Source organism: Sciurus vulgaris, assembly GCF_902686455.1.
Source record: "Sciurus vulgaris genome assembly, chromosome: 5".
Lineage (NCBI taxonomy): Eukaryota > Metazoa > Chordata > Mammalia > Rodentia > Sciuridae > Sciurus > Sciurus vulgaris.
The window spans coordinates 117476284-117503049 of record NC_136465.1 but is presented as its reverse complement, the minus strand read 5'-3'; the positions used below and the strand labels follow the sequence as shown (position 1 = coordinate 117503049).

At 34.8% G+C, this 26766-nt stretch overlaps 1 protein-coding gene across 1 annotated transcript in view; it reads right to left on the bottom strand.

Moving 5' to 3' along the window:
• The window catches only part of LOC306662396 (olfactory receptor 6C6-like), a gene marked incomplete at both ends in the record, with an annotated part of 61186 nt that extends 44038 nt beyond the window's left edge, over positions 1-17148 (bottom strand). The window contains one exon of the mRNA XM_079142048.1: positions 16270-17148. Coding sequence (XP_078998174.1) covers positions 16270-17148 — 879 coding nt within the window. The remainder of the gene's footprint in view (positions 1-16269) is intronic.
• Positions 17149-26766: the final 9618 nt, after the last annotated feature.

The window sequence follows — 26766 nt, the reverse complement described above, 5'->3', positions numbered from 1 at the left end:
AAAGAAGGAGCATAGTTATCTTCCCAGGGTTTATATTTGATGACTGAGAAGGGTTGGTCCCAGAAGAGCTTGGAGTAGAGAAATTGTTCTGCATGGGACACATGGATCTTAAAACCCAGACATATTTTCACTTGGCAAAATTAAATTGCTTTAATAGTAAGGTATTTCCTTAACTCTGTTAGTTGCTCTTTTTCCTGATTCTTCCCTGAATGAGAAATCATCTACTGTCAACAGATTGCACCAGGCCTGTGCTGCAGCCCCCCATCTACCAACATGTGGCAGCCTCCATCTTTGAGCACTGCAACAGTCTCCATACCCCGCCCCTCACCTGGTAGCCTCCTTCTTGGGACACTGGACAGACTCTGGAGTCAGCCACCTGTTGTAGCACCTCCTGCCACAGTGCTGCATCTCTGAACCGGCTGCCCAATGCCACTGCATGGCCTGACCTTGCGGTCACATTTCTGAAAGCAGTTGCCTCCACCTTCTGACACCTCTGCTGCCATCTTTGGTTTCCTCCACTGCTGCCTCCACCATATACATTTTCTTATTCACTTATTTTTTTTATTGTAAACAAATGGGATATATGTTGTTTCTCTGTACATGGAATAAAGGCATACCATTTGTGTAATCATAAATATACATAGGGTAATGTTGTTCGATTCATTCTGTTATTTTTTCCCTTCCTCCACCCCTCCCACCCCTCTTTTCCCTCTATACAGGCCTTCCTCCATTCTTGCCCCCTTCCCTAACCCTAACTCCAACCCTAACACTAACCCCTCCCACCTCCCATTATGTGTCATCATCCACTTATCAGCGAGATCATTCGTCCTTTGATTTTTTGAGATTGGCTTATCTCACTTAGCATGATATTCTCCAATTTCACCCATTTGCCTGCAAATGCCATAATTTTTTTCATTATTTATGCCTGAGTAATATTTCATTGTGTATATATACATATATATATATATATATATATATGCATATATCACAGTTTCTTTCTCCATTCATCAACTGAAGGGCATCTAGGTTGGTTCCACAATCTGGCTATTGTGAATTGAGTAGCTATGAACATTGATGTGGCTGTATCTCTGTAGTATGCTGATTTTAAGTCCTTTGGGTATAGGCCAAGGAGTGGGATAGCTGGGTCAAATGGTGGTACCATTTCAAGTTTACTAAGGAATCTCCACACTGCTTTCCACAGTGGCTGCACTAATTTGCAGCCCCACCAGCAATGTATGAGTGTAACTTTCTCCCCACATCCTCGCCAACACCTGTTGCTGCTTGTATTCTTGATAATCGCCATTCATATTGGGGTGAGATGGAATCTTAGGGTATTTTCGATTTGCATTTCTCTTATTACTAGAGATGTTGAACATTTTTCCATATGTTTGTTGATTACTTGTAGATCTTCTTCTGGGAAGTGTCTGTTCATTTCCTTAGCCCATTTGTCTATTGGGTTATTTGCATTCTCGGTGTAGAGTTTTTTGAGTTCTTTATAGATTCTGGAGATTAGTGCTCTATCTGAAGTATAATTGGCAAAGATTTTCTCCCAGTCTGTAGACTCTTTCTTCGCATTGCTGATAGTTTCCTTTGCTGAGAGAAAGCGTTTTAGTTTGAATCTATCCCAGTTATTGATTCTTGCTTTTATTTCTTGTGCTATGGGAGTCCTGTTGAGGAAGTCTGGTCCTAAACTGACATGTTGAAGGTCTGGACCTACTTTTTCTTGTATAATCTGCAGGAACTGTGGTCTGATTCCGAGGTCCTTAATCCATTTTGAGTTTAGTTTAGTGCACGGTGAGAGATATGGGTTTAGTTTCATTCTGTTGCATATGGATTTCCAATTCTCCCAGCACCATTTGTTGAAGAGGCTATCTTTTCTCCATTACATATTTTTGGCACCTTTGTCTAGTATGAGAAAATTGTATTTATTTGGGTTTGTGTCCATGTCCTCTATTCTGTACCAATGATCTACCTGTCTGTTTTGGTACCAATACCATGCCATTTTTGTTACTATTGCTTTGTAGTAGAGTTGAAGAACTGGTATTGCGATACCCCCTGCTTCGCTCTTTCTACTAAGGATTGCTTTAGCTATTCTTGGTTTCTTATTCTTCCAGATGAATTTCATAATTGCTTGCTCTATTTCTGTAAGGTACATCATTGGGATTTTAATTGGAATTGCATTGAATCTGTATAGCACTTTTGGTAGTATGGCCATTTTGACAATATTAATTCTTCCTGTCCAAGAACATGGGAGGTCTTTCCACCTTCTAATTTTTCTTTAATTTCTTTCTTTAGTGTTCTGTAGTTCTCATTGTAGAGGTCTTTCACCTCTTTTGTGAGATTGATTCTCAAGTATTTTATTTTTTTCGATGCTATTGTGAATGGGGTAGTTCTCCTAACTTCTCTTTCTGAAGATTCATCACTTATGTATAAAAATGCATTGGATTTATGAGCATTGATCTTGTACCCTGCTACTTTACTGAATTCACTTATGAGTTCTAAGAGTTTTCTGGTGGAATTTCCTGGTTCCTCTAAGTATATAATCATATCATCAGCAAATAGGGACAGTTTGAGTTCTTCTTTCCCTATTCATTTCCCTTTAATTTCTTTGGTCTGTCTAGTTGCTCTGGCTAGAGTTTCAAGGACAGTATTGAATAGAAGTGGTGAAAGAGGGCATCCCTGTCTTGTTCCAGTTTTTAGGGTGAATGCTTTCAGTTTTTCACCATTTAGAATGATATTAGCCATGGCTTAGCATTGATGGCCTTTACAATGTTAAGGAATGTTCCCACTATCCCTATTTTTTCTAGTGTTTTGAGAATGAAGGGGTGCTGTATTTTATCAAACGCTTTTTCTGCATCTATTGAAATAATCATGTGATTCTTGACTTTAACTCTATTGATATGGTGAATTACATTTATTGATTTCCGGATATTGAACCAACCTTGCATGCCTGGGATGAAACCCACTTGATCATGGTGCACTATATTTTTAATATGTTTTTGTAAGCAATTTGCTAAAATTTTGTTGAGAATTTTTGCATCAATGTTCATTAAGGATATTGGTCTGAAATTTTCTTTCCTCAATGTGTCTCTGTCTGGTTTAGGTATCAGAGTGATATTGGCTTCATAGAATGAGTTTGGGAGGGTTCCCTCCTCTTCTATTTCATGAAATACTTTGAGAAGTATTGTAATGAGCTCTTCTTTAAAGGTTTTGTAGAACTCGGCTGAGAACCCATCTGTTCTTGGACTTTTCTTTGTTGGTAGGATTTTGATGACTTCTTCTATTTCATTACTTGAAATTGGACTATTTAAATTGTGTATGTCCTCCTCGTTCAGTTTAGGCAATTCATATGTCTCTAGAAACCTGTTGATGTCTTCAAAATTTTCTATTTTGTTGGAGTATAGATTTTCAAAATAGCTTCTAATTATGTTTTATATTTCAATCCTGTCTGTTGTGATATTTCCTTATTCATTCCAAATTTTAGTGATTTGAGTTTTCTCTTGTCTTCTCTTTGTTAGTGTGGCTAAAGGATTATCAATTTTGTTTATTTTTTCGAAGAACCAACTATTTATTTTGTCAATTTTTTGTATTGTTTCTTTTGATTCAATTTCGTTGATTTCAGGTCTGAGTTTAACTATTTCCTGTCTTCTACTACTTTTGGTGTTGGTCTATTCTTCTCTTTCTAGGGCTTTGATCTATAGTGTTAGGTTGTTTATTTGTTGCATTTTATTTCTTTTATTGAATGTGCTCCATGAAATAAATTTTCCTCTAAGTACTGCTTTCATAGTGTCCCAGAGATTTTGATATGATGTGTCTTTGTTCTCATTTACCTCTAAGAATTTTTTAATTTCCTTCCTAATATCTTCGGTTATCAATTCATCATAAAATAGCATATTGTTTAAAATCCACGTGTTGGAGTAGTTTCTGTTTTTTATTCTTTCATTTATTTCTAATTTCAATCCATTATGATCTGATAGAATACACGGTAGTATCTCTATATCTTCTTGTATTTGCTAACAGTAGCTTTGTGGAATAAAATATGGTCTATTTTAGAGAAGGATCCATGTGCTGCTGAGAAGAAAATGTATTCGCTCTTGGTTGGATGATATATTCTATATATGTCTGTTAAGTCTAAATTATTGATTGTGTTATTGAGATCTATGGTTTCTTTGTTCAATTTTTGTTTGGAAGATCTGTCCAGTGCTGAGAGAGATATGTTAAAATCACCTAGTATTATTGTGTTATGGTCTATTTGGTTTCTGAAATTGAGAAGGATTTGTTTGACATACATGGATGAGCCAGTTTGGGGCATAGATATTTATGATTGTTATGTCTTGCTGATTTATGCTTCCCTTAAGCAGTATGAAATGTCCTTCTTAATCCCTTCTGACTAACTTTGGCTCAAAGTCCACATTATCTGAAATGAGGATGGATACCCCAGCTTTTTTGCTGAGTCCATGTGTATGGTATGTTTTTCCCCATCCTTTCACCTTTAGTCTATAGGTATCTCTTTCCATGAGGTGCGTCTCTTGCAGGCAACATATTTTTGAATCTTTCTTTATAATCCAATTTGCCAACCTATGTCTTTTGATTGATGAGTTCAGGCCATTAATATTCAGGGTTATTAATGAGATATGATTTGTATTCCCAGTCATTTGGCTCATTTTTTAAATATTATTATTTATTTATTTTTTGACATGACTTGGTTCCTCCTTTATATGACAATTCCTTTAGGATAATTCCTCCCTTTGCTGATTTGCTTCTTTGTTTTTCATTTCTTCATCATGGAATATTTTGCTGAGAATATTCTGTAATGCTGGCTTTCTTTTTGTAAATTCTTTTAGCTTTTGTTTATCATGGAAGGATTTTATTTCATCATCAAATTTGAAGGTAAGTTGCTGGGTATAAGATTCTTGGTTGGCATCCATGTTTTTTCAGGGCTTGAAAAATGTCGTTCCAGGTCCTTCTAGCTTTTAGGGTCTGGATTGAAAAATCTGCTAATATCTGTATTGGTTTCCCTCTGAATGTAATTTGCTTCTTTCCTCTCACAGCCTTTAAAATTCTGTATTTATTTTGTATGTTAGGTATTTTCATTATAATGTGCCTTGGTGTGGGTCTGTTGTAATTTTGTGTATTTGGAGTCCTATACACCCTTGAACTTGATTTTCCATTTCATTCTTCAGATTTGGGAAATTCTCTATTATTTCATTGAATATATTGTTCATTCCTTTGGTTTGTTTCTCTAAGCCTTCCTCAATCCCAATAATTGTTAAATTTGGCCTTTTCATGATATCCCATAATTCTTGAAGATTCTGTTCATGATTTCTTACCATTTTCTCTGTTTGATCAACTTTGTTTTCAAGCTTAAATATTTTGTTTTCAATATCTGAGGTTCTGTCTTCCAGGTGTTCTATCCTATTGGTTGTGCTTTCTATGGAGTTATTAATTTGGTTTATTGTTTCCTTCATTTCAAGGATTTGTGTTTGGTTTTCTTTCAATATCTCTCACTCTTTATTGAAATGATCTTTTGCTTCCTGTATTTGCTCTTTTAACTGTCAATTGGTGCGATCATTCAATGCCTGCATTTGCTCTTTCATCTCATCGTTTGCTTCCCTGATCATTTTAATCATGTACATTCTGAACTCCCTTTCTGTCATTTCTTCTGCCTTGCTGTCATTGGATTTCATTGATGTAACATCTAGATTTGTTTGGGGAATTTTCTTCCCTTGTTTTCTCATATTGTTCAGGTGTCAGTGGACCGCTAAGATATTGCAGATTTCCTCTATTGACTTACAATGTCCCTGAACATTTCTAATATATCCCCTCTTTTCCTTCAGTGGGCTGAAGTCTTGGAGGAAGTTGATAATGCAGTGCTCCACAAGGAAGCTGCCTTTCTAGGGGTGATGGCCTTCAGGTGGGGTATATTCCCTGCTAGTGGGCAGAGGTGCCTCCACTTGTTGACCGATGGACATCCTAGGGGGAACTAGGCTGCGGGCTGAGGCAAGGCCTGTTTGGGCCTGTGTCTCTGGTTTTACCGTCCTTGTGGGAAAACCTCACCCGGCAGGGAAGACTCACCCTGTGGGGAGGTCTCACTGATCAGTGCCCCTCCTAGAGGTTCCCCTCAATCCACAACTATCGCCTGAGCTGGGCTGCCTTCCTCTGCAACGTTCCTAGGGGCCCCGACATACCTCCTGGGCCTCGGAGCCTCATCTTTCACAGACGAGTCACCTTAGGCTGCCTCTCCTCAGAAAATCTGCCCGCAGGCCTGGAAACTTCGCTCCGCCCCTCAGCTTGTCTGTGTGCGGCTCTTCCACCAAGAAGCCACCTAGGTCCTGGGACCCTGCTCTGCACCTAATTGCCTGGCTATGCGGCCCCTCCTCTGAGCAACCACCTGGAGCCCCATACAGTCACTCCCCATCCCAGTGACCCACCGCACTCCTCCTCCTCCAGGCAACCACTCAGTGTTCCAGTGCAGTCTCTAGGAGTCCAAGCAACTCACTGTGCACCTCTTCCTCCCGACAACCGCCCGTAGCCCTGGTATAGTCACTCCGAGTCCAAGTGACCCGCTGTGCTCCTCCTCCTCCTCCAGGCAGCCCCCCAGGTGTTCAGGAGCAGTCACTCTGAGTCCAAGCGACCCACCACACACCTTCTCCTCCGGGAAGCCTCCTGGAGCTCTGGTGAGGCCACTCGAAGTCCAAGCGACCTGCCATGCTCTTCCTCCTCCTCCAGGCCTCCCCTGGGTGTTCAGGAGTGGTTGTTCTGAGTCCAAACAACTCCCACGCAGCTCCTCCTCTGGGCAGCCGCCGGAGCCCCATGGGTAGCTCCGAGTCCAAGCATTGTGCTGGGCAGCCTCCTCTACGATGCTCCCAGTTGTCCGTGTTCACTGCTCTAGCCGGGGAGGGGTGTCTCGTTGGGCAACTCTACCTCACAAAGTTCCCTGCGTTCCAGGACTACCGCCCCATCCGGGACGCCTCCCCAATGGGAGAGACTAGGCCGGTGGCTTTGAGTTGGTCCCAAGTCTCTCAATATCTCCTCTTCTTGAATCCTGAGGCCTGGAGCAACATGAAATGCAGCCACCCTCTAGTCCGCCATCTTGAAACCCCCCTCCACCATCTTTAGTTAGGACAGCATCCTTCTCCAGACACTGACTGGAGACTAGAAACCCAACATGAAGGTACCTAAAGGTTATCCACTGCTGCCACCACCACCAACTAAGGACATGGCCCCTTCCATCTAGAGATATCAGTCAGGGTCTGAGAGAACATCACCAAGGTCCCTGCATGTTTGGTTTCATCTGCTGGGTATGCTAATTGCCACCATCTTGCTGCAGAGCCAGGAGAGAGCCTTGCAAGGGGCCCATGGGTTGGAAGAGTGTGTGAGGGCATCCTGACCCAGGCTCACCCAGCTAACCAGCCTGGCACCCACCGGGATCCTAGAGGCAACTCTGGCAGTACTTTGTAGGACCTGGTATCAGCCTGGTCCACAGCTTCCTCCCCAATATAGCATCAACTGACTACCTGGTCTTGTCAGTTTGGCAATCAACAGGGCCCTGTCCCTAGCACCCTCTAGCCACCAGCATGGACCAGTACTTGCAGCTTCATGGCTGGTCCACAGCTCTCAATGCCTGGTGGTGATCTGCCCCATACAGAATAATTTTCCTCCATGGGCACACAGGTCCCAGTGCTCAGCCCTCAGGATCTCTGGGGAGAGAGGTTTCTGATTGGGAGGTCAAAACAGCAGGGGCAGGAGAGATACAATTTAGAGACTAAATTAGAGGCCAGGAAGCGTGGGGTCCACAAGTGAGGAAAGGAGCTAAGACCAGGCTCCTGCATCACATGAGTGGACCCCAGAGGAGAGTCCCAGGGTGCATTCCTCCAGAGGGACTGGCAATTGCTATACCTGCCTCCAGGAGTCCCGCTTCAAGAGGAATCCTCCCACCCTCTTCACTATCTTGAGGGTGGAGTTACCAGCAAACTCCAGATAACTCCACCTATCAGATGAGAAGGGAAGCAGAGAAAATATTGATCTCCAACAGAAACTATTGTTCAATTTTCCTTCAAGACTCTTTTCTTTCCTTTTTCTTTTTCCTTTTTTCCCCTATATTTTTCTTTTTTCATTGCCTGTTCTCACATCCCCAACATCTTTATTTTTATTTTTTGTACTTTTAATTTTTATTTTTTACAGACTGCATTTTGATTCATTATACACAAATGGGGTACAACTTTTCATTTCTATGGTTGTGCATGATGTAGATTCATACCATTCGTGTAATCATACATGTACATAGGGTAACAATATTTGTCTTATTCCACCGTTTTTCACACCCCGCATCTCATTTTGCTTTACATAATCTGAAATTCCTCCTTCCTTTTCTCACCCCTCCCACCCCTCACCCACATTATATATCATCATTCACTTTCCAAGGAAAACATTCAGCCTTTGTTTTATGAGATTGGCTTAGTTCACTTAGCATGATATTCTCCAATTCCATCCATTTATCTGAAAATATCATAATATTATTCCTTTTTATGGCTGAATAATATTCCATGTTTATATATACCAGAGTTTCCTTATCCATTCATCAATTGAAGGGCATCTAGGTTGGTTCCACAATCTAGTTACTATGAATTGAGCTGCTATAAACATTGATGTGGCTGTGTCACTGTAGTATGCTGATACTCCTTGGTTATAAACCAAGAAGTGGGATAACTGGGTCAAAAGGTAGATCCATTCCAAGTTTTCTGAGGATTCTCCACACTGCTTTCCAGAGTGGCTGCACCAATTTGCAACTCCACCTGCAATGTATGAGTGTGCCTTTTTCCTCACATCCATGCCAACACTTATTATTGCTTGTGTTCTTGATAATAGCCATTCTAATTGGAGTATGATGAAATCTTAGAGTTGTTTTAATATGCATTTCTCTAATTACTAGAGATGCTAAACACTTTTTCATGTATTTATTAATTACCTGTATATCTTCTACTGTAAAGAGTCTGTTCAGTTCCTTGGCCCATTTATTGACTGGGTTCTTTGTATTTTTAATGTAAAGTTTTTTAAGTTCTTTATAAATTTTGGAGATAAGTGCTCTATCTGAAGTGCATGTGGAAAAGATTTTCTCCCACTCTGTAGGCTCTCTTTTCACATTATTGATTGTATCCTTTGCTGAGAAAAAGCTGTTTAGTTTGAGTCCATTTCATTTATTGATTCTTGCTTTGATTTCTTGTGCTTTAGGAATCATGTTAAAGAAGTCTGATCCTAAGCCAACATGATGAAGATTCTGGCTTACTTTGTTGTCTATTTGGTGCAGAGTCTCTTGTCTAATTCCTAAGTCCTTGATCCATTTTGAGTTGGGTTTTGTGCAGGGTGAGAGATAGAGGTTCAATTTCATCTTACTGCATATGGATTTCCAATTTTCCCAGCACCATTTGTTGAATAGGCTATCTTTTCTCCAAATAACAGACCAACACCAAAAATAGTAGAAGACAGAAATAATTAAAATCAGAACTGAAACCAATGAAATTGAAATGAGAGAAAAAATTCAAAAAATTGACAAAACAAAAAGTTGTTTCTTTGAAAAAGTAAACAAAATTGATAAACCCCTATCCATACTAATGAAGAGGAGAGAGAAAACTCAAATTACTAGAATTCGTGATGACAAAGGAAAGATCAAGACAGACACCACTGAAATGCATAATTAGTAGCTACTTTGAAAATCTATACTCCAACAAAATAGAAAATATCAAAGACATTGAGAAATTTTTAGAGACATATGAACCTCTCAAACTGAATCAGGAAGATGTACACAATTTAAACGGATCAATTTCAAGCACTGACATATAAGAAGATATCAAAAGTCTATCAATCAAGATAAGCCCAGGACCAGATGAATTCTCAACCAAATTCTACAAGACCTATAAGGAAGAACTAATACTCCTCAAAGTATTCCAGGAAATAGAAAAGGAGGGAACCATTCCAAACTCATTTCATGAAGCTAGTATCACTCTGATAGCAAAACCAGACAAAGATGCATCAAGGTAAGAAATATTAGTCCAATATCCCCAGTGAACTTAGATGCAAAAATCCTTAACAAAATACTGGCAAATTGCATACAAAAACATATTAAAAAGGTAGTGCACCATGATCAAGTGGGGTTTATCCCAGGGATGCAAGGTTGGTTCAACATGTGGAAATCAATAAATAGAAATCACATCAATAGATTTAAAGTTAAGAATGATATGGTTATTTTAATAGATACTGAGAAAGCCTTTGATAAAATACAGCACACCTTCATGCTTAAAACACTTAGAAAAAACAGGGACAGTAGGAACATACCTCAACATTGTAAAGGCTGTCTTTGCTAAGCCCACAGCCAACATCATTCTTAATGGAGAAAAACTGAAAGCATTCCCCCTAAAAACTGGAACAAGGCAGGGATTCCCTCTTTCACCACTTCTATTCAACATTATCCTTGAAACACTAGACAGAGCAATTAGACCAAAGAAATTGAAGGGCTACAAATAGGAAAAAAAGAACTCAAGCCATCACTATTTGCCAATAACATGATTCTATATTTAGAGGATCAAAAAAACTCCACTAGAAAACTTCTAGAACTCATAAATGAATTCAGCAAAGTAGCAGGATATGAAACCAATATGCATAAATCTAATTCATTTCTATTCATAAGTGATGAATCCTCTGAAAGAGAAATTAGGAAAACCACTCTATTCACAACAGCCTCAAAATAAAGAAAAGAAAATCCTTGGAAATCAATCTAACAAAAGAGGTGAAAGACCTCTACAATGAGAACTACAGAACACTAAAGAAATAAATTGAAGAAAACCTTAGAAGATGGAAATATCTCCCATGTTCTTGGAAAAGCAGAATTAATAGTGTCAAAATGACCATTCTAACAAAGGTTCTATACAAGTTCAATGCAATTCCAATTAAAATCCCAATGATATTCCTCAAAGAAATAGAGAAAGCAATGATGAACTTCCTTCAGAAGAATAAGAGACTTTGGATATTCAAAAATTCCTGAGCAAGAAAAATTAAGCAGGAGGTACCACAATACCAGACCTTAAACTATACTACAGAGTAAAGTAACAAAAATGACATGGTATTGGCACAAAAGAGACAGGCAGACCTATGGTACTGAATTAAAGACACAGACCAACCCACATAAATACAATTATCTCATACTAGACAAAGGAGCCCAAAACATACAATATAGGAAAGATAGCCCGTTCCCAAACATTTTTAAAATCAAGTACTTTTCAATCATCAGGTTACTGAGGACTGGGAAGTTTAAATAGTGTATTACAGTGTTGTGGTACATTCTTTTGTTTGTTTGTTTTTACATGTTTATTTCTTTTCTTTTTTGATGTTTGGGGACTTTTTTATTATTATTATTATTTTGATTCATTGTACACAAATGGGGTACAACGTTTCAGTTCTCTGGTTGTACATGAAGTACACTGTTTGTGTATTCATATACATACATAGGATAGTGATGTTTGTCTCATTCCATTATCTTTCCTCCCCCCTACCCACTCCATACCCCTCATTTCCCTCTACACAATCCATCCTTCCTCCATTTTTCCCTTACACCCCACCTATTATTTACCATCATCCACTTATCAGAGAAAACATTCATCCTTTGGTTTTTTTGGTGCTGGAAAACCTGGAAATATATATGCAGCAAAATGAAATTAAACCTATATCTCTCACCCTGTACAAACTCAACTCAAAATGGGTCAAGGACTTAAGAATTAGACATGAGACCCTGTGCCTACCAGAAGAAAAAAGTAGGCTGAAATCTTCATCATGTCAGCTTAGGTCCAGTCTTCCTTAACAAGACTCCCAAAGTGCCAAAAATAAAAGCGGGAATCAATAAATGGGGTAGATTCAAATTAAAAAGGTTTCTCTCAGCAAAGGAAACAATCAACAATGGGAAGAGAGAGCCTATAGTGAGAGAAAACCTTTACCACACACGCTTTAGATAGACCACTGATCTTTCCTTTTTTTACTCACTCTATTTTCCTCTTATACATTTGTTTCTTTGGAGTCTCTCTCTCTATTTTCTCCTGTTGACAAACAACTTTTGATCCCTCTTTCACTCTTCCTATGATCTAATACCTCTGTATTCTCACTTCCTATCTTATTAGCAACACGTTCTGAATCCCTCCCCTGTTCTCTTTCTGTACACCATTTAAAAATTGTAGATCCTATTGCAAACCTAATGTTTATGTTGTGGATGATATTAAACACACCATCTCTGTTTATTGAGACAAAACTATTGATATTTTAATAGAGGCTACTTGATGTAAGGCTATGTATTATTTGCATTGGGTACTGTTAATATAACTATAAAACTATAGGGTGGAAACTGTAATACCTCAGATCCACACTGCTAGAGGGGAAGACACAAACACAACATGAAAAAACAAGGGTAGAAAGTGCCCCAAGCAAACCAAGATGCTATATTAATGGAATCCATTGATAGCACAGTAGAAGAAATGTCAGAGAAGGAGTTCAGAATATACAAATTAAAATGATCTGCAAAGTAATGTTTGATGTAAGAGAGAAAATGCTAGCAGCAAAGGATCACTTCAATAAAGAGTTAAAAGAGAAAATGCAGAAAGCATAAGATTATTTCAACAAAGAGATGGAGATTCTGAAAAAACAAACAAACAGAAATTCCTGAAAAGAAGAAAACAATAAACCAAATTAAAAACTCAATAGAAAGCATCACCAACAGACTGAATCACTTGGAAGACAGAACCTCAGACATTGAAGAAAAAATATTTAATCTGGAAAATAAAGTTGACCACACAGAGAAGAAATCATGAACAGAACTCTGAGCATTATGGGATAACATGAAAAGACCAAATTTAAGAATTATTGGGATTAGGAAGGCACAGAGATACTAACCAAAGGAATGAACAAACTACTTAATGAAATAATATCAAAAATTTCCCAAAATTGAAGAATTAAACGGAAAATCATATACAACAGGCTTACAGGACACCAAATGTATAAAATTACAACAGATCCACACCAAGTCACATTATAATGAAAATGTCCAGCATATATAATAAAAATAGAATATTAAAGACCACCAGAGAGAAGTATCAGATTACATATAGGGGGAAAACAATTCTAATATCAGCAGTTTTCTCAAGACTCTAAGAGCTAGAAGATCCTGAAACAACATAGATCAAGCTATGAAAGAACATGGATGCCAACTTACATACAGCAAAACTAAGCTTCATATTTGATGATGAAGTGAAAACATTCCATGATAAACAAAATTTAAAAGACTTACAAATAGAAAGCCTGCACTACAGAACATTCTCAGCAAAACATACCATGAATAGGAAATGAAAAACATCAGTGAAAGTCAACAAAAGAAAGAGCTACCTTAAAGGAAAAGTAGATCAGTAAGAAACCAAGTCAAGTTAAAAACGAGAAATAAGGCAAAATGACCAGGAATACAAATCATATCTGAAATCATAGCTCAATAATAACACTGAATGTTAATGGCCTAAACTCATTAATCAATAAACGTAGACTGGCTGGCAGATTGGATTAAAAAAACACCCAACAATATGCCACTTTCACTTCAGGAATCAAATAGACCAGAACACAATAACACAGGGTTACTTTAACACATATCTCTCACCATTGGATACATCTTCCAAACAAAAATTGAATAAAGAAACTATAGAAATCAATAATACATATATAGAATATCCCATCTATCAATAAATGAACACACTTTTCTCTCAGTAGCTTATACATCCTTCTCGATACGTTATGCCACAAAGCAAGTCATAGCAAATACAAAAAAATAGAGATACTATCCTGTATTCTATCAGATCATAATGGAATGAAATTATAAATCCATGATAAAATAAAAAATAGAAACTACCCCAACACTTGGAGAATAAATACTATGCTATTGAATTATGCATGGATAGCAGAAGACATCAGGGAGGAAATAAAACAATTCTTAGAGGTAAATGAGAACACTGATTCAACATACCAAAATCTCTTGGATACTGTGAAAGCAGTAGAAAGAGGAAAGCTCATTGCATTAGGTTCATCATTAAAAGAAAAAAAAAATAAGTCAATGAATAAATTACCTAATATTATATCTCAAAGCTCTAGAAAAAGAAGAACAGATCAACACTAAAAGTAGTGGAAGACAGAAAATAATTAAAATTAGAGCATTAGAGCTAAAATCAATGAAATTAAAGCGAAAGAAACAATTCAAAAAATTGACAAAATAAAAAGTTGGTTCTTTGAAAAAATAAAGTTCATAAACACTAACAAACAGGACAGAGAAAACTCAAATTAGTAAAATTAATGATGAAAAAGGTAATATCATGACAGACACGATTGAAATAAAAACATAACTAGAAACCATTTTGAAAATATACACTCCAACTAAATAGAAAATCTTGAAGACATCAACAAATCTTCAGAGACATGTGATCTACCTAAACTGAATCAGGAGGACATACACAATTTAAACGGATCAATTTCAATCAATGAAATAGAAGATGCAATCTAAAGCTTTCCAACCAAGAAGCCCGGGACCAGATGGATTCTCTGCTGAGTTCTACAAGACCTTCAAAGAAGAATTAATAGCAATACTCCTCAAAGTATTCCACAAAATAGAAAAGGAGGGAATGCTCCCAAACTCATCCTATGAAGCTAGTGTCACCCTGGTACCAAAACCAGATAAAGACACATCAAGCAAAGAAAACTGCAGATCAATATCCCTGATGGACATAGATGTAAAAATTCTTAACAAAATTCTGGCAAATCACATACAAAACATGTTAAAAAGATAGTGCACCATGATCAAGTGGAGTTCATCTCAGGGATGCAAGGTTGGTTCAATCAACATCTGGAAATCTATAAATGTAACTCATCACATCAATAGATTTAACTTTAAGAATCATATGATCATTTCAATAGACGCAGAAAAAAACATTCGATAAAATACAGTACCCTTCATGTTCAAAACACTAGAAAAAAACAGGAATAGTAGGAACAAAAAATTATAAAGGTTATCTGTGCTAAGCCCAAAGCCAATATCATTCCAAATGGAGAAAAATTGAATAGCATTCCCTCTAAAAACTGGAACAAGACAGGGAGGCCCTTATTCATCACATCTATTCACCATAGTCCTTGAAACCTTAGACAGATGAAAGAAATTAAAGGGATATTCATAGGAAAAGAACTATTACTATTTGTCAATGACATGATTCTATATTTAGAGGATTCAAAAATTTCACCAAAAAACTTCTAGAACTAATAAAAGAATTCAGCAAAGTATCAGCATATAAAATCAACACCCATAAACCTAATGCATTTCTATTCAAAAGCGATGAATCCTCTAAAAGAAAAATTATGAAAACTACCCCATAAAAGAGTCTCAAAAACAATAAAATATTTAGAAATCAATATAACAAAAGAGGTAAAAGACCTCTACAGAACACTAAAGAAAGAAAATAAGGAAAACCTTAGAAGATGGAAACTTCTCCCATGTTGTTGAAAAGGCAGAATAAATATTGTCAAAATGGTCATGCTACCAAAAGAATTAAACATTCAATTAATTCCTATTAAAATATCACAATGGTCTTCATAGAAATAGAGAAAGCAATTGTGAAAATAATTTCAAAAAATAAGAGACCCAGAATAGCCAAAGCAATGCTTAGCAAAGAGAGTGAAACAGGAAGCATTGCAATAACAGATGTTAAACTATACTACAAAGCTGTAGGAACAAAAATGGCATGGTATAAATGCCATGGTAATAAACGTTCATGTTGTATGTCTCTGACAACGATGACAATGCAAAATGCTTAAGAACAGATGAAATGCTTAGCAATTAACACATATATCAAACTATTTAAGTATATCCAGGAAGGTTCGATTGCAAAAAGCATTCAATATACAAAACTACCCTTTAAGAGAATAGACATTTTTAGGTAAAAATAGAATTTAATATTCTGAATTGAAGAAGGCAGCCTATTCCTAGAGATTAGAAAGATCTACTCACATAGAAAGGAGCATTAGACTTAGTTAACCTAGTAAGAGCTAAATAGTCAAGGGAAGAAACAGCATAGATTCAAACTAATATAACAGATAATCATATTGAATTTCATCATTCATGTGCCAACATCCTGTTATTTATGTCTAAAATTTGTCTTGGTTTTTTTTTTTAAAGGAACAAAACCTTTGCTTGAGAGCTTCTTTCACCTGTTGGTTCCTCAGGGTGTAAATGAAAGGGTTGAGTAAAGGCGCAACAGAGGTATTGAGCACAGCTACATCTTTAATTAAAGTCACCCTGTCTTTTGCTGATGGCTTCATGTACATAAAGATACAACTGCCATAAGTAATAGAGACAACTACCATGTGTGAGGAACAGGTGGAAAAGGCCTTCCTTCGTTGCTGAGCAGAAGGGAATTTGAGAATGGTTTTGATGATGTAGGTGTAGGAGAGGACCACCAATAACAATGTGAGGACAAGTGTCATCACAGCTAAGACAAAAGCCATCAATTCTATGAAATGTGTATCTGTGCAAGAGTTCTGCAGGACAGAAGATTCACACAGGAAGTGATCGATCACTTTGGAAGCACAGAAATCCAGTTTGAGTAGCAAGAGCAAAGGGGGAAAGATAATTAAGAACCCAGTTGCCCAGGAGCTGAGCACCAGCTGGCAGCACACTCTGCTGTTCATAATGACTGGGTAATGCAGAGGTTTGCAGATGGCCACATAGCGGTCATAGGACATGGCAGCCAAGAGGTAAAACTCTGTAACCCCTAAGAGGAAAAAAAAGAATAATTGAGTTGCACAAGCATTGTAGGAAATTGTTTTGTCTCCAGTGAGAATGCTTATCAAGAACCGTGGAATGCAGACTGTTGTGAACGAAACTTCCAAGAAGGAAAAATTTCTGAGGAAGAAATACATTGGAGTCTTGAGGCGGGGATCCAGCAGGGTGAGGATGATGATGATGAAGTTCCCCATCAGGCTCAAAATATAATTGAAAAATAGAAACAAGAATATCACAATTTGTAGCAGAGGGTCATCTGTCAGTCCAAGCAAAATGAACTCTATCTCCACTGATTGATTCTTCATTTCTCTTTTGTCCTAATAAATTTACAGAAAGTGAAAAAACTAACATCACAAATAAGAAGTTACTTTTTCCTTTTTAGCTATATAAAGTTCCATTTTCAGAAACTTACCAATTCACAAATATTTCTCAAATCATCTTAGAGATCATAACAATGAACACATCCTCCAATTCATTCATCATGTTTTTAAAAACACTGAGAGGTCCTTTCCTTGTGCAGACCTGAGCAGGTCCTACTTATCAGTTTATAGGACTCCTGATAGTCATTTCAAATGTAGCTCCTCAATTGATTAGTGTTAACCTGTAACCAATATTTCAAATGCTTTATCCATAATCCCTCTTCAAATATTTGATTTTTTCTTCTTTTATTTTTCTTTCCTTTTTCTTTTTCTTTCTTTCTTTTTTTTTTTTTTTTTTTTTTTTTTTTTTTTTTTTCTTGTACCAGGATTGAACTCAGAGACTCTTAAACACTGAGTAACATCCCCAGGCCCTTTTTGTATTTTATTTAGAGATAGGTTCTCACTGAATTGCTTAGGGCCTGGTAAGTTAAGGATACTGGCTTTCAACTCAGGATCCTCTTGCTTCAGCCTCCCAAACCCCTGAAATTAACAGGCATGGGCCACCATGCCTGGCTTGATATTTATAATTTTTTATTTCTGACTTTAGCTAATATTTCAAGCAAATTATCATTTGAGTGACACAATATTTATAGGAAGTGTTTTTTTTCCTGTAGCCATAATAAATGAAACTTTAGAGATACATGTAACAGTGTAGGAAATTTCTAAGAAGAAAAATATATATGAGAGTCTAGTGAATTTCCAGAGGATAAGTGCAGAAATGACCAGGTCAGAGCAATGCCTATCAAATAATTGAGAAGCAGGAAAACAAATAACACAACTCTCAAATGTGGATCATCATTTGAACCATGAAAAACACTGTCACCCCCGAATGGTTTCCCATAACCATCCTCTCTGTTTTATCAGGTCTGAATGGTGGATGTAGGGGGGAAGCTCTATTTAATAACAGCGATAAGCTGTTACAGTTAGCAAAATTATGTTTCAGGTAGTTATGCAATGCTCATTCATGCTTATAGGTAGTATTCTGGTAAGATAATAGTTTGTATTTTCAGAATGCCTAGACAGAAAATTAAAATTTTATATATTCTAACAAAATTAAAATTGTATAAATGCAGTGAGTATTGATCATATGAATTTTTAGAAGACCCAGCAAGCTTGGAGAATGTGCCTTTTTCCATAATATCTAAGATCTGAGATGGCATGTCTGTTCTTGATTAAGATCTTGTAAAGTAGAACGAAATATACAACAATCTATATCTGGCATTTAAAATACACATTGTGAGAAACAAATCTAATATAGGTAAGTAACCAGAATGTGTCCAACTATCCTGTTTTACTGAGTCTATGAAGGTATAACATGCCTGATTATTTAGTGACTGTTATGCTTATTGATACAAGTGGTCCTCAGATATTTCCAAATAAACAGGGAAAGAATCTATTTGCTTTTCTTGGGAGAATTTCCAACTCCTCATCTCTGATGACACTTATACCAGATACTACTCCCTTCCCAATACATTTTCATTATGAACAATTTGGTAATGCTGTTATAGATAGCAAAAACTAACATTTTTCCTCTAGTTATAGTTTGAAACCTGATAGGATCTAATGATGTGAAATGTACAATAATGGTTTTTGTAATCAAATAAATATAAAAGCATGTTTGTGATGTACTATGAGAAGAGAAACACAATGTGAAGAGAAAGAAGTGGTCATAGAAACCTAAAGAAAAATTATATTTTTTAAAAGTTAGGGAAATGAGCTTAAGGAAAAATTGAATGATTAAAATAAAGAAAGATAATTTTATAAATATGTATATATAAAGGAGTAATAAGTGAAGAACTTTTAAAACAAGAATTTTCTTCTTTATTGTAACATACCACTTTGTTGATTCCATAAAGTGTAGACTACAATCATGAGTATACTTTAAGTCAGCATGATCTAGAGGGGGGAACAATTAAGAGATAAATTTCAAAATTACACTCAGTGGTTGAACTGTAGTTCAGACAACTTTGGATAGCATGTATAGCCTTACCAACATAATGATGTCAAATGTCAGGTAAACAAACTACTAAGTCAATAAATATAATCTTGTGTCCATTGAGAACTATACAACAATTACCATTCTTGATGCTCTGCATGTGTTATGTGAGACAAATGAGATTAAACATTTTAAAAAGTGTCCAGGCTTGCATTCAGAGCAGAGTCAGATTCATAGAGGTTATTGTCAGAAGTCCTGACTTTACACCATTTTCTAAAAACTTTTACTCAGGTTTTTATAAATTTTAACTAGAATCTGAATTATGGATAATACTTCCAAAAAGAATTAGTGCTACTCCTACAGAAAATTCTTTCTTAGGTGTTTTTATGATCATAACAAAATATTAAACCTATTTTAAATGGTTGCTATGTAAAATTTTTTTGCATTGAGAACATTAATGGAAATATCTTCAACATCTAAAGCATCACTGTTAAGACAGCAGAATCCATATAAAAATAAACATAAAAGAATCAAGAGCTAACCAAAAATGAGACGTCTTCCCAGTGTTCTCTACAGGAATTTAAAGAAGGAGATATCTGAGTATGGATCTTTAGATGGGTCTTAGAAGGAGATGAACAGATGAGACAAGATATGCTAGACAGATGAAGCAGTATAAGTCAAAGAAAAGCAATGACTCCAATATAATTTGGTTGGAAACAGTGTTTAGAGTTCCCCTATTTAATGGTGTCTAATAAAAGCATAAATCATTGGAAAGAGCAGTGACCCATGTGCATAGTTCTTTGCTATATTCAAATGATTGTAAAATTATATATTATAAAATAATTTCATTTACAATGAATCATCACAATGGCAACACTGATATCAATGTTTAATCATATAGTAAACTAGAATTTATTCATATCAAATTATTGATTTGTCCTAATTCACAATCACACTTACCATGTATCTGTACAACACATCTGTGAGGGAAAAGAACATAGGTCATTGATCACCATCCAATAACTGCAAGTTCATGCTGTTTTGTTGAAAATAGTATATATCACATAAAAATTGTAAATTTTAAATCATTATATTTATCTTACCTATAATCTTTAACCAGTATCCAAAAGCTAACATGAGGATCCTAGTTAAAACACTAACCACTTAACAGTTTAACACAGATTTGTGCTCACTCATTTGGGCAAACCTTCTGTGCTATCATACTTAACTCATCGTCCTGGTGAGCAGAGAGTACTGATGACTTATTTTTCTCCCTAGGCACTTAATTCTACATAAAACATATGTTTGATTTAAATGTTATTTTAGATATATTATTTTTGACTCATACATTACCTGTTGTTAAGAAATTTATCAAATTACCTTCTTTTCCAAAATTTACTATAACCCACTTATCTGAAGTATTGTACCCCTTGTTAAATGTGATAAATTAACCATCATGATACTGAAAATGATTTATGTCTTCTGTCTTACAGGAGAATATCTAACAAGAACAATGAATTCTCAGGATAACTGATATCCCAGAATATCATTTCCTAAGGGATTTCCAAATTGTGAATTATAGAAGTGTTTTCTGCACACACACACACACACACACACACACACTTTTACATGTTCGAATTATGCTTCCAAAGAATTCTGTGAATGTTGCTCTACTAGTTGATTTCCTACCACCACACACCAGTCCCAGATACATAGTTAAGGATTCAGAAGTAGAGAGAAAGAATATTTTTTCTTTAATTATTTTTTTATTTTTTACAGACTGCATTTTTATTCATTTTTGAAATGAAAAGCATGACTATAAGATGGAAAAATATAGCCTCTTGCAAACAAATTGACCTCCGGCTAAATATGTCATATTACAGATACCTGTTTCTTTTTGGTTTGTTCACCAACCAACAATATCCTGACAAACACACCACATGAATTCAGGAATTATTTCAAATTTATTAATGGCTGAATAGTCCTTCTTTATAAGGATGTGTCATAGTTAATTTATACACTTTCATATTTGGCTAAAAGATTGTTTCGAATTTTGACAATAAATGAAATGGGGCATATGTATTTTCATTTAAAAAGTTTAATAAACATGAATTACATAATACAGTATAAATTCTTAAAGCAAACCCCATTCATTTTCAAATAGCAATGTCAAATCATTTTCTACACTGTATTTCAATTCCCATCAACAGTATTTTATTAAGGTTCTTGTTTCCCATCAACCTTAACAATAGAGTAGGTTTTTATAGTTACAAAATGTTGACTACCTTAAGGGTTAGACATGGTAACTGAGAATACATGTTACTTTGAATTTCTCTAATTATATGTGGGATTGAATATTACTTCACAAATCAAACAGCCATTTCCTATAATTCATATAGAAATTGTGAATTATGAATTCATGATCCATAATTATGAATTGTCTGTCTTTAGCTAATCTTCTTTATCAAGTTTTCATTATGTTATACATTTTAAGTTGTTTATATATCATTAAAATCATCTTTTTATATTTGATACATTATAATATTTCCTCTACGTTTGACCATGACTTGATTTTGTTTATGAGGTTGTATCTATGTATGTGTACTAAAAAGTTTACTTTTGTGTATTCAAATGTGTCCATCATTTTTATTGTGCTTGTAATCTGTTTAACAACTAGAAAACTTTTTCTTTTATCAAAAATGAAGAGATATCCAACATATTGACTATTTCATTGTTATGTAGCTTTTTTTTTATTATTATAATTTCATTCTTTTTTTTGCCTGGTTTTTGCTTTTGTGTCCTGTGCTTTTAAGGCCTTGTCTAAATATCCTTGCCCATTTCAATGACTTAAAAATTCCCCTTTATTTTCTTCCAGTAGTTTCATAATTTCAGGTTTCACATTAGGTATTTTCTTCTCTTTGAGTTAGTTTTTAGAACTGGTGAGAGGTGGGATCTAGCTTCATTCCTCAGCATTTGTATATTGAATTTTACCAGCACTGTTTAGTGAGAAGTTTATCCTTTCTCCCATGCACGTTCTTAGCACCTTTGTCATAAAACAGTACCATAGATGTGTGGGTTTGCTTTTAGGATTTCTGTTCTATTCCACTGGACTATATGTCTGTTTTTATGCCAATACTATGCTCTTTTGATTACTATAGCTTTGTAATATATTTTGAAAGCAGGTAATGTAATGCCTCCTGCTATATTCTTTTTGCTCAAGAGTGGTTTGGTTATTTAGGGTCTTTTGTAGTTGAATGTGAGTTTTAGGATTTTTTTCCCTAGTTCTTTGAAGAATGTCACTGGTATTTTGATAGAACTTGCATTGAGTCCATAGATCCCTTTGGGTAATATGGACATCTTAACTTTTGATTCTTCTAATTCAAAAACGTGGAATATCTTTTTTATTTTTGGAGTCTTTCATCTTGGATTTCTTTCTGTAATGTTTCATTTTAAATGTGAGATTATTCCTATGTATTTCATATTTTTCTAACTATTGTCAAAAGGGTGATTTTCTTGATTTTTAGATAATTTGTACATGACTTATAGAAATGCAACTGACATTATATATTGATTTTATATTCTGCAATTTTGCTGAATTCACTTATTACTTCCAATTGTCTCTTGGTGAAATCTTTCTGAAGATCATGTCATCTGCAAACATAGACAATTTGACTTCCTCCTTTTTAATTTGGATGCGCTTTACTTCCTTCATTGCAGAATGCTCTGATTAGGACTTCTAGTACCATGTTGATAACATTGGTGAAGTAGGCATTTTGTTCCAGAACTTAGAAAGCTTTCGGCATTTCCCAGTTCAGTATGATGTCAGCTCCTTGGCTTGTTATACACAGCCTTTATTATGTTGGGTTAGTTTCATTCAAAACCTAATTTGTTCAGAGTTGTCATCATCAAGGGATAATAAATTTTATCAAATGTCTCTTCTGTATGTATTGAAATAATCATTTTTTTGTCCTTCATTCTGATGACATAGTGTATTACATTTATCAATTCACATGTTGAAATAATATTTAATCATGACAAATCATTTTTTAGTGTACAATTGGATTCAGTTTTTTAGAATTTTGTCAAGAATTTAGAATCTGTATTTATCAAGAACATTAGCATATACTTTTCTGTGTGGTGTGTGTGTGTGTGTGTGTGTGTGTGTGTGTGTCCTCATCTGGCTTTGGTATTAGAGTAATGGTGGCCTCATAGAATAATTTTGTGAGAATTTCATTTTCTATATTTTTTGAAATAATTTCAGAAAAAAAGTATTAATTCTTCTTCAAATGTTTGCTGTCTTTTAGCAGTGAAACCATCCTGTCCTTGGCTTTTCTTAATGGGAGAGTTTTTTGTAAAGCTCATGTGTGACAAGGGATTAATATCCACACTATGTAAGAAACTCAAAGAAATCAACAGCAAAGAAAAACAAAGGGAAAGAAATAAAGATAAAAACAAGAAAAAATCTGTTTCATAAAATCTAAGAGTAGAATGATAGTAACAGAACTGGGTAGAATAAGGAAGAAGAAGGAATGAGGCCTGGTTTATCATTGGGAATTAAGATACATTTAGATAGAAGTAAGATATTCATTGTAATTGAACAGTAGTATGAAAGTAGATATCAACAATATACTGTATATTTCAAAAAGCTGAAAGAAAGGATATTGAATGTTTTCACCATTAACAAATGAAAAATCTCTGAGGAGATATATGTGTTTTCCCTTATTTAAATAATTCAAAAGGTATACATCAAAACTTCAGATCATAGTCCATAAATAAATAAGGTCTTATGTTCTATGTATCAGGGAATAAATCAGAAAGAGATTCACTCACATTTTCTTTTAATACTGTCTATTTCATTTTTCACATTTCAATCCTTAAGTCATTTGGAGTCAATTTTTATATATGGCTTAAGAAATGAGGTATCTTTATCTTTCCAAATTGCTTTTCAATTTGCCCTGTGATATGCATTTAAAAGTTTATATAATGCCTGTGATCTTCTAGCTTTATTATATGCAAAATTTCATATGTAATATAATCTATATCAATATTTTCAATCTATTCCATTTAATCTAATTATTAATATTCCTACAATTTGATATTTTCATTAAATATTCAATGCCCAATAATTGTAGTTAATTGTAGAATTTATTTTCTTAACAAATTCTTTAGGCAATATTGCTTTATTACTTTTTCATATGTAGTGTATTATACCTACATGCATAAGAAAAATCTCATTGATACGTTTATTGAATTTTTATTAAACTTTTAGTAAAATAAGTGAGAACTTTCGTCATTTTGTAAAGAATAATTCTGTTGAATCACAAGGAAGGATTTGTCGGTTTCCTTCTACCTTCAGTGAATGTGTATGATTTTTCACTTTATCTCAACAAGAGTTATATTCTTCAAAATACAAAATCAACAAATCCTAGTCCAGTCTCATACAGAATAAAAGGAGAGAAAACTAAAATTAATAAAATAAGAAATGAAAGAAGAAACATTATGACAGATGCCTCAGAAGTAACAGAATCATAATGGACTATCATGACAAATTTCATGCCCCAAAATTAAATAACCTAGAGGAACTGGATAGATTCCCAGAAATATATACCCTACCAAGAATGGATCAAGAATAGCCTGAACACACTAATAACAAATAAAGAAATGTAAGTAGTGATCAAAAATTCCCCCAAAACAGAAAAGCCCAAGATAAGATGGTTTTGAAGATGAATTCTACAAACTTCAAGGAAGAACTAATACCAATTCATCAATTCCTTGAAAAAAATAAAAATACAGGGAATACTTACAAATTCATGTTCACTCTGATACAAAAGCCAGAATATTTCAAGTATTTTGACTGCAATAGAAATCTCAGGTAAGCTTTCAATAAATAATACTGTGAATGGAATGTAAAATTGGCTCAATAAATAAATTAGTAAACAGAGAATTTGTTAGTAAAAATTTCAAGTTATGACCAGCTTTAGAAAATGGATTTAAATTTATAAGAATATATAAATATAGGAATTATGACATGTTTGGGAGAACAGAGCAATAAGGATAAGTAATATAAAATTTAGAAAATTATATTTTGGATTATTCAGAAAAACACTTCAAACTTCTGCTTAGAATTTATTTTATGTGTAAATGATACAATCATTAAGAGTCTGAACATAGACTAATGGCTAACATAATGTTAAATTACTTATTGACTTAGTAAAATTATAAAAGAAATATTACTATTTTACAAACCAAAATTTTGAGATATTTGTTTTATGAGTGAACATTCTGACAGTTTTCCTTTTCTTCTATAGTGACATTATATACATTTATATGTTTTCTTACAAAATTTTACTTATATTTTCACATTTTATTCATTCATATGTATTTTTATTTGTTCTAGTTACTTATACATGGCATTAGAATGCATTTTGACACATTTTACATAAATGGAGTATAACTTCTCATTTTTCTGGTTGTACATGATGTAGAGTCATATCAGTCATGTAGTCACCTATGCAATAGGGTAGTGATGTCCACTTCATTCTACCATCCTTCCTACCCCCCCTTCCCTCCCTCCACTCCCCACTGCCTAATCCAAACCTATTGAAAAAAAATTTTTGAATAATAAGTAAAGGTCTTCCACTTTAAATATTTTATTTCAACTCAGGAAGATTTATTTGATGAGCGAACAAAACCTGGCTGGATGCATAATCAGAATGGATGATTAAAACTATTAGAATCTATTTTAAAAGAAGTTAATTCAAATAGTTAATTTTATGGGTAAATCAAATGGTAAATTAGAATGAGATTCATGGGATAGGTTCCACTGAGTTACTAAAAAAAAAAAAAAAAACCAGTGTTATGAATTAAGTAGCAGAGACAGCTGAGTGATAACTCTGCCTTGAAATGACAAATCAGTTACTTAAGAAAAATGATATTTGAACTGGATGATTAGAGGTCTCAGAAAAGTTAATACAAGAAGTATTTCAGAATAAATGACAGCTAACCAAGTCGTTTAACTTGTATGGTATTGGTTTAAGCAGACCGACCCTCACTGATACATAACAGAATCAAAATTAAGTTTCTATTGAGAGTACCCCTTAGGCTTTAGTTTCATTACATTGCTACAAAATATTTATACATAAGTGTGTATATGTGTACATACATGTATGTGTGTACACATTTATAATTTGGTGTCTTAAAATTCTAAACATTAGATAATGCTCTAGTGTAAATCGATAAGTGAGAAAAACAATTTATAATGAATTGCTTAAATATGATTTTCCTGAAATCACATTTTTAACCTAATATCTTCTAAGATTCAATTCATTCTATGAATTCTGAAGAAACTTGTATAATTAGCTAATTATATCCAATGCTGATTTTTCTCCCTGGTTATATTTTATTCTATCTCTTTGGGTGCTATTTTCAAATAAGTATACTTTGTTGCTACCAAGATTCACAGTTTCAAAAAATAGAAATGAAAGAGAACGATCTGATCTAATATACAGAAGCTTATTGAAAAAAATCATGAAATTAGATGTGTGTGTTTGAAAATATTCTCTACTATA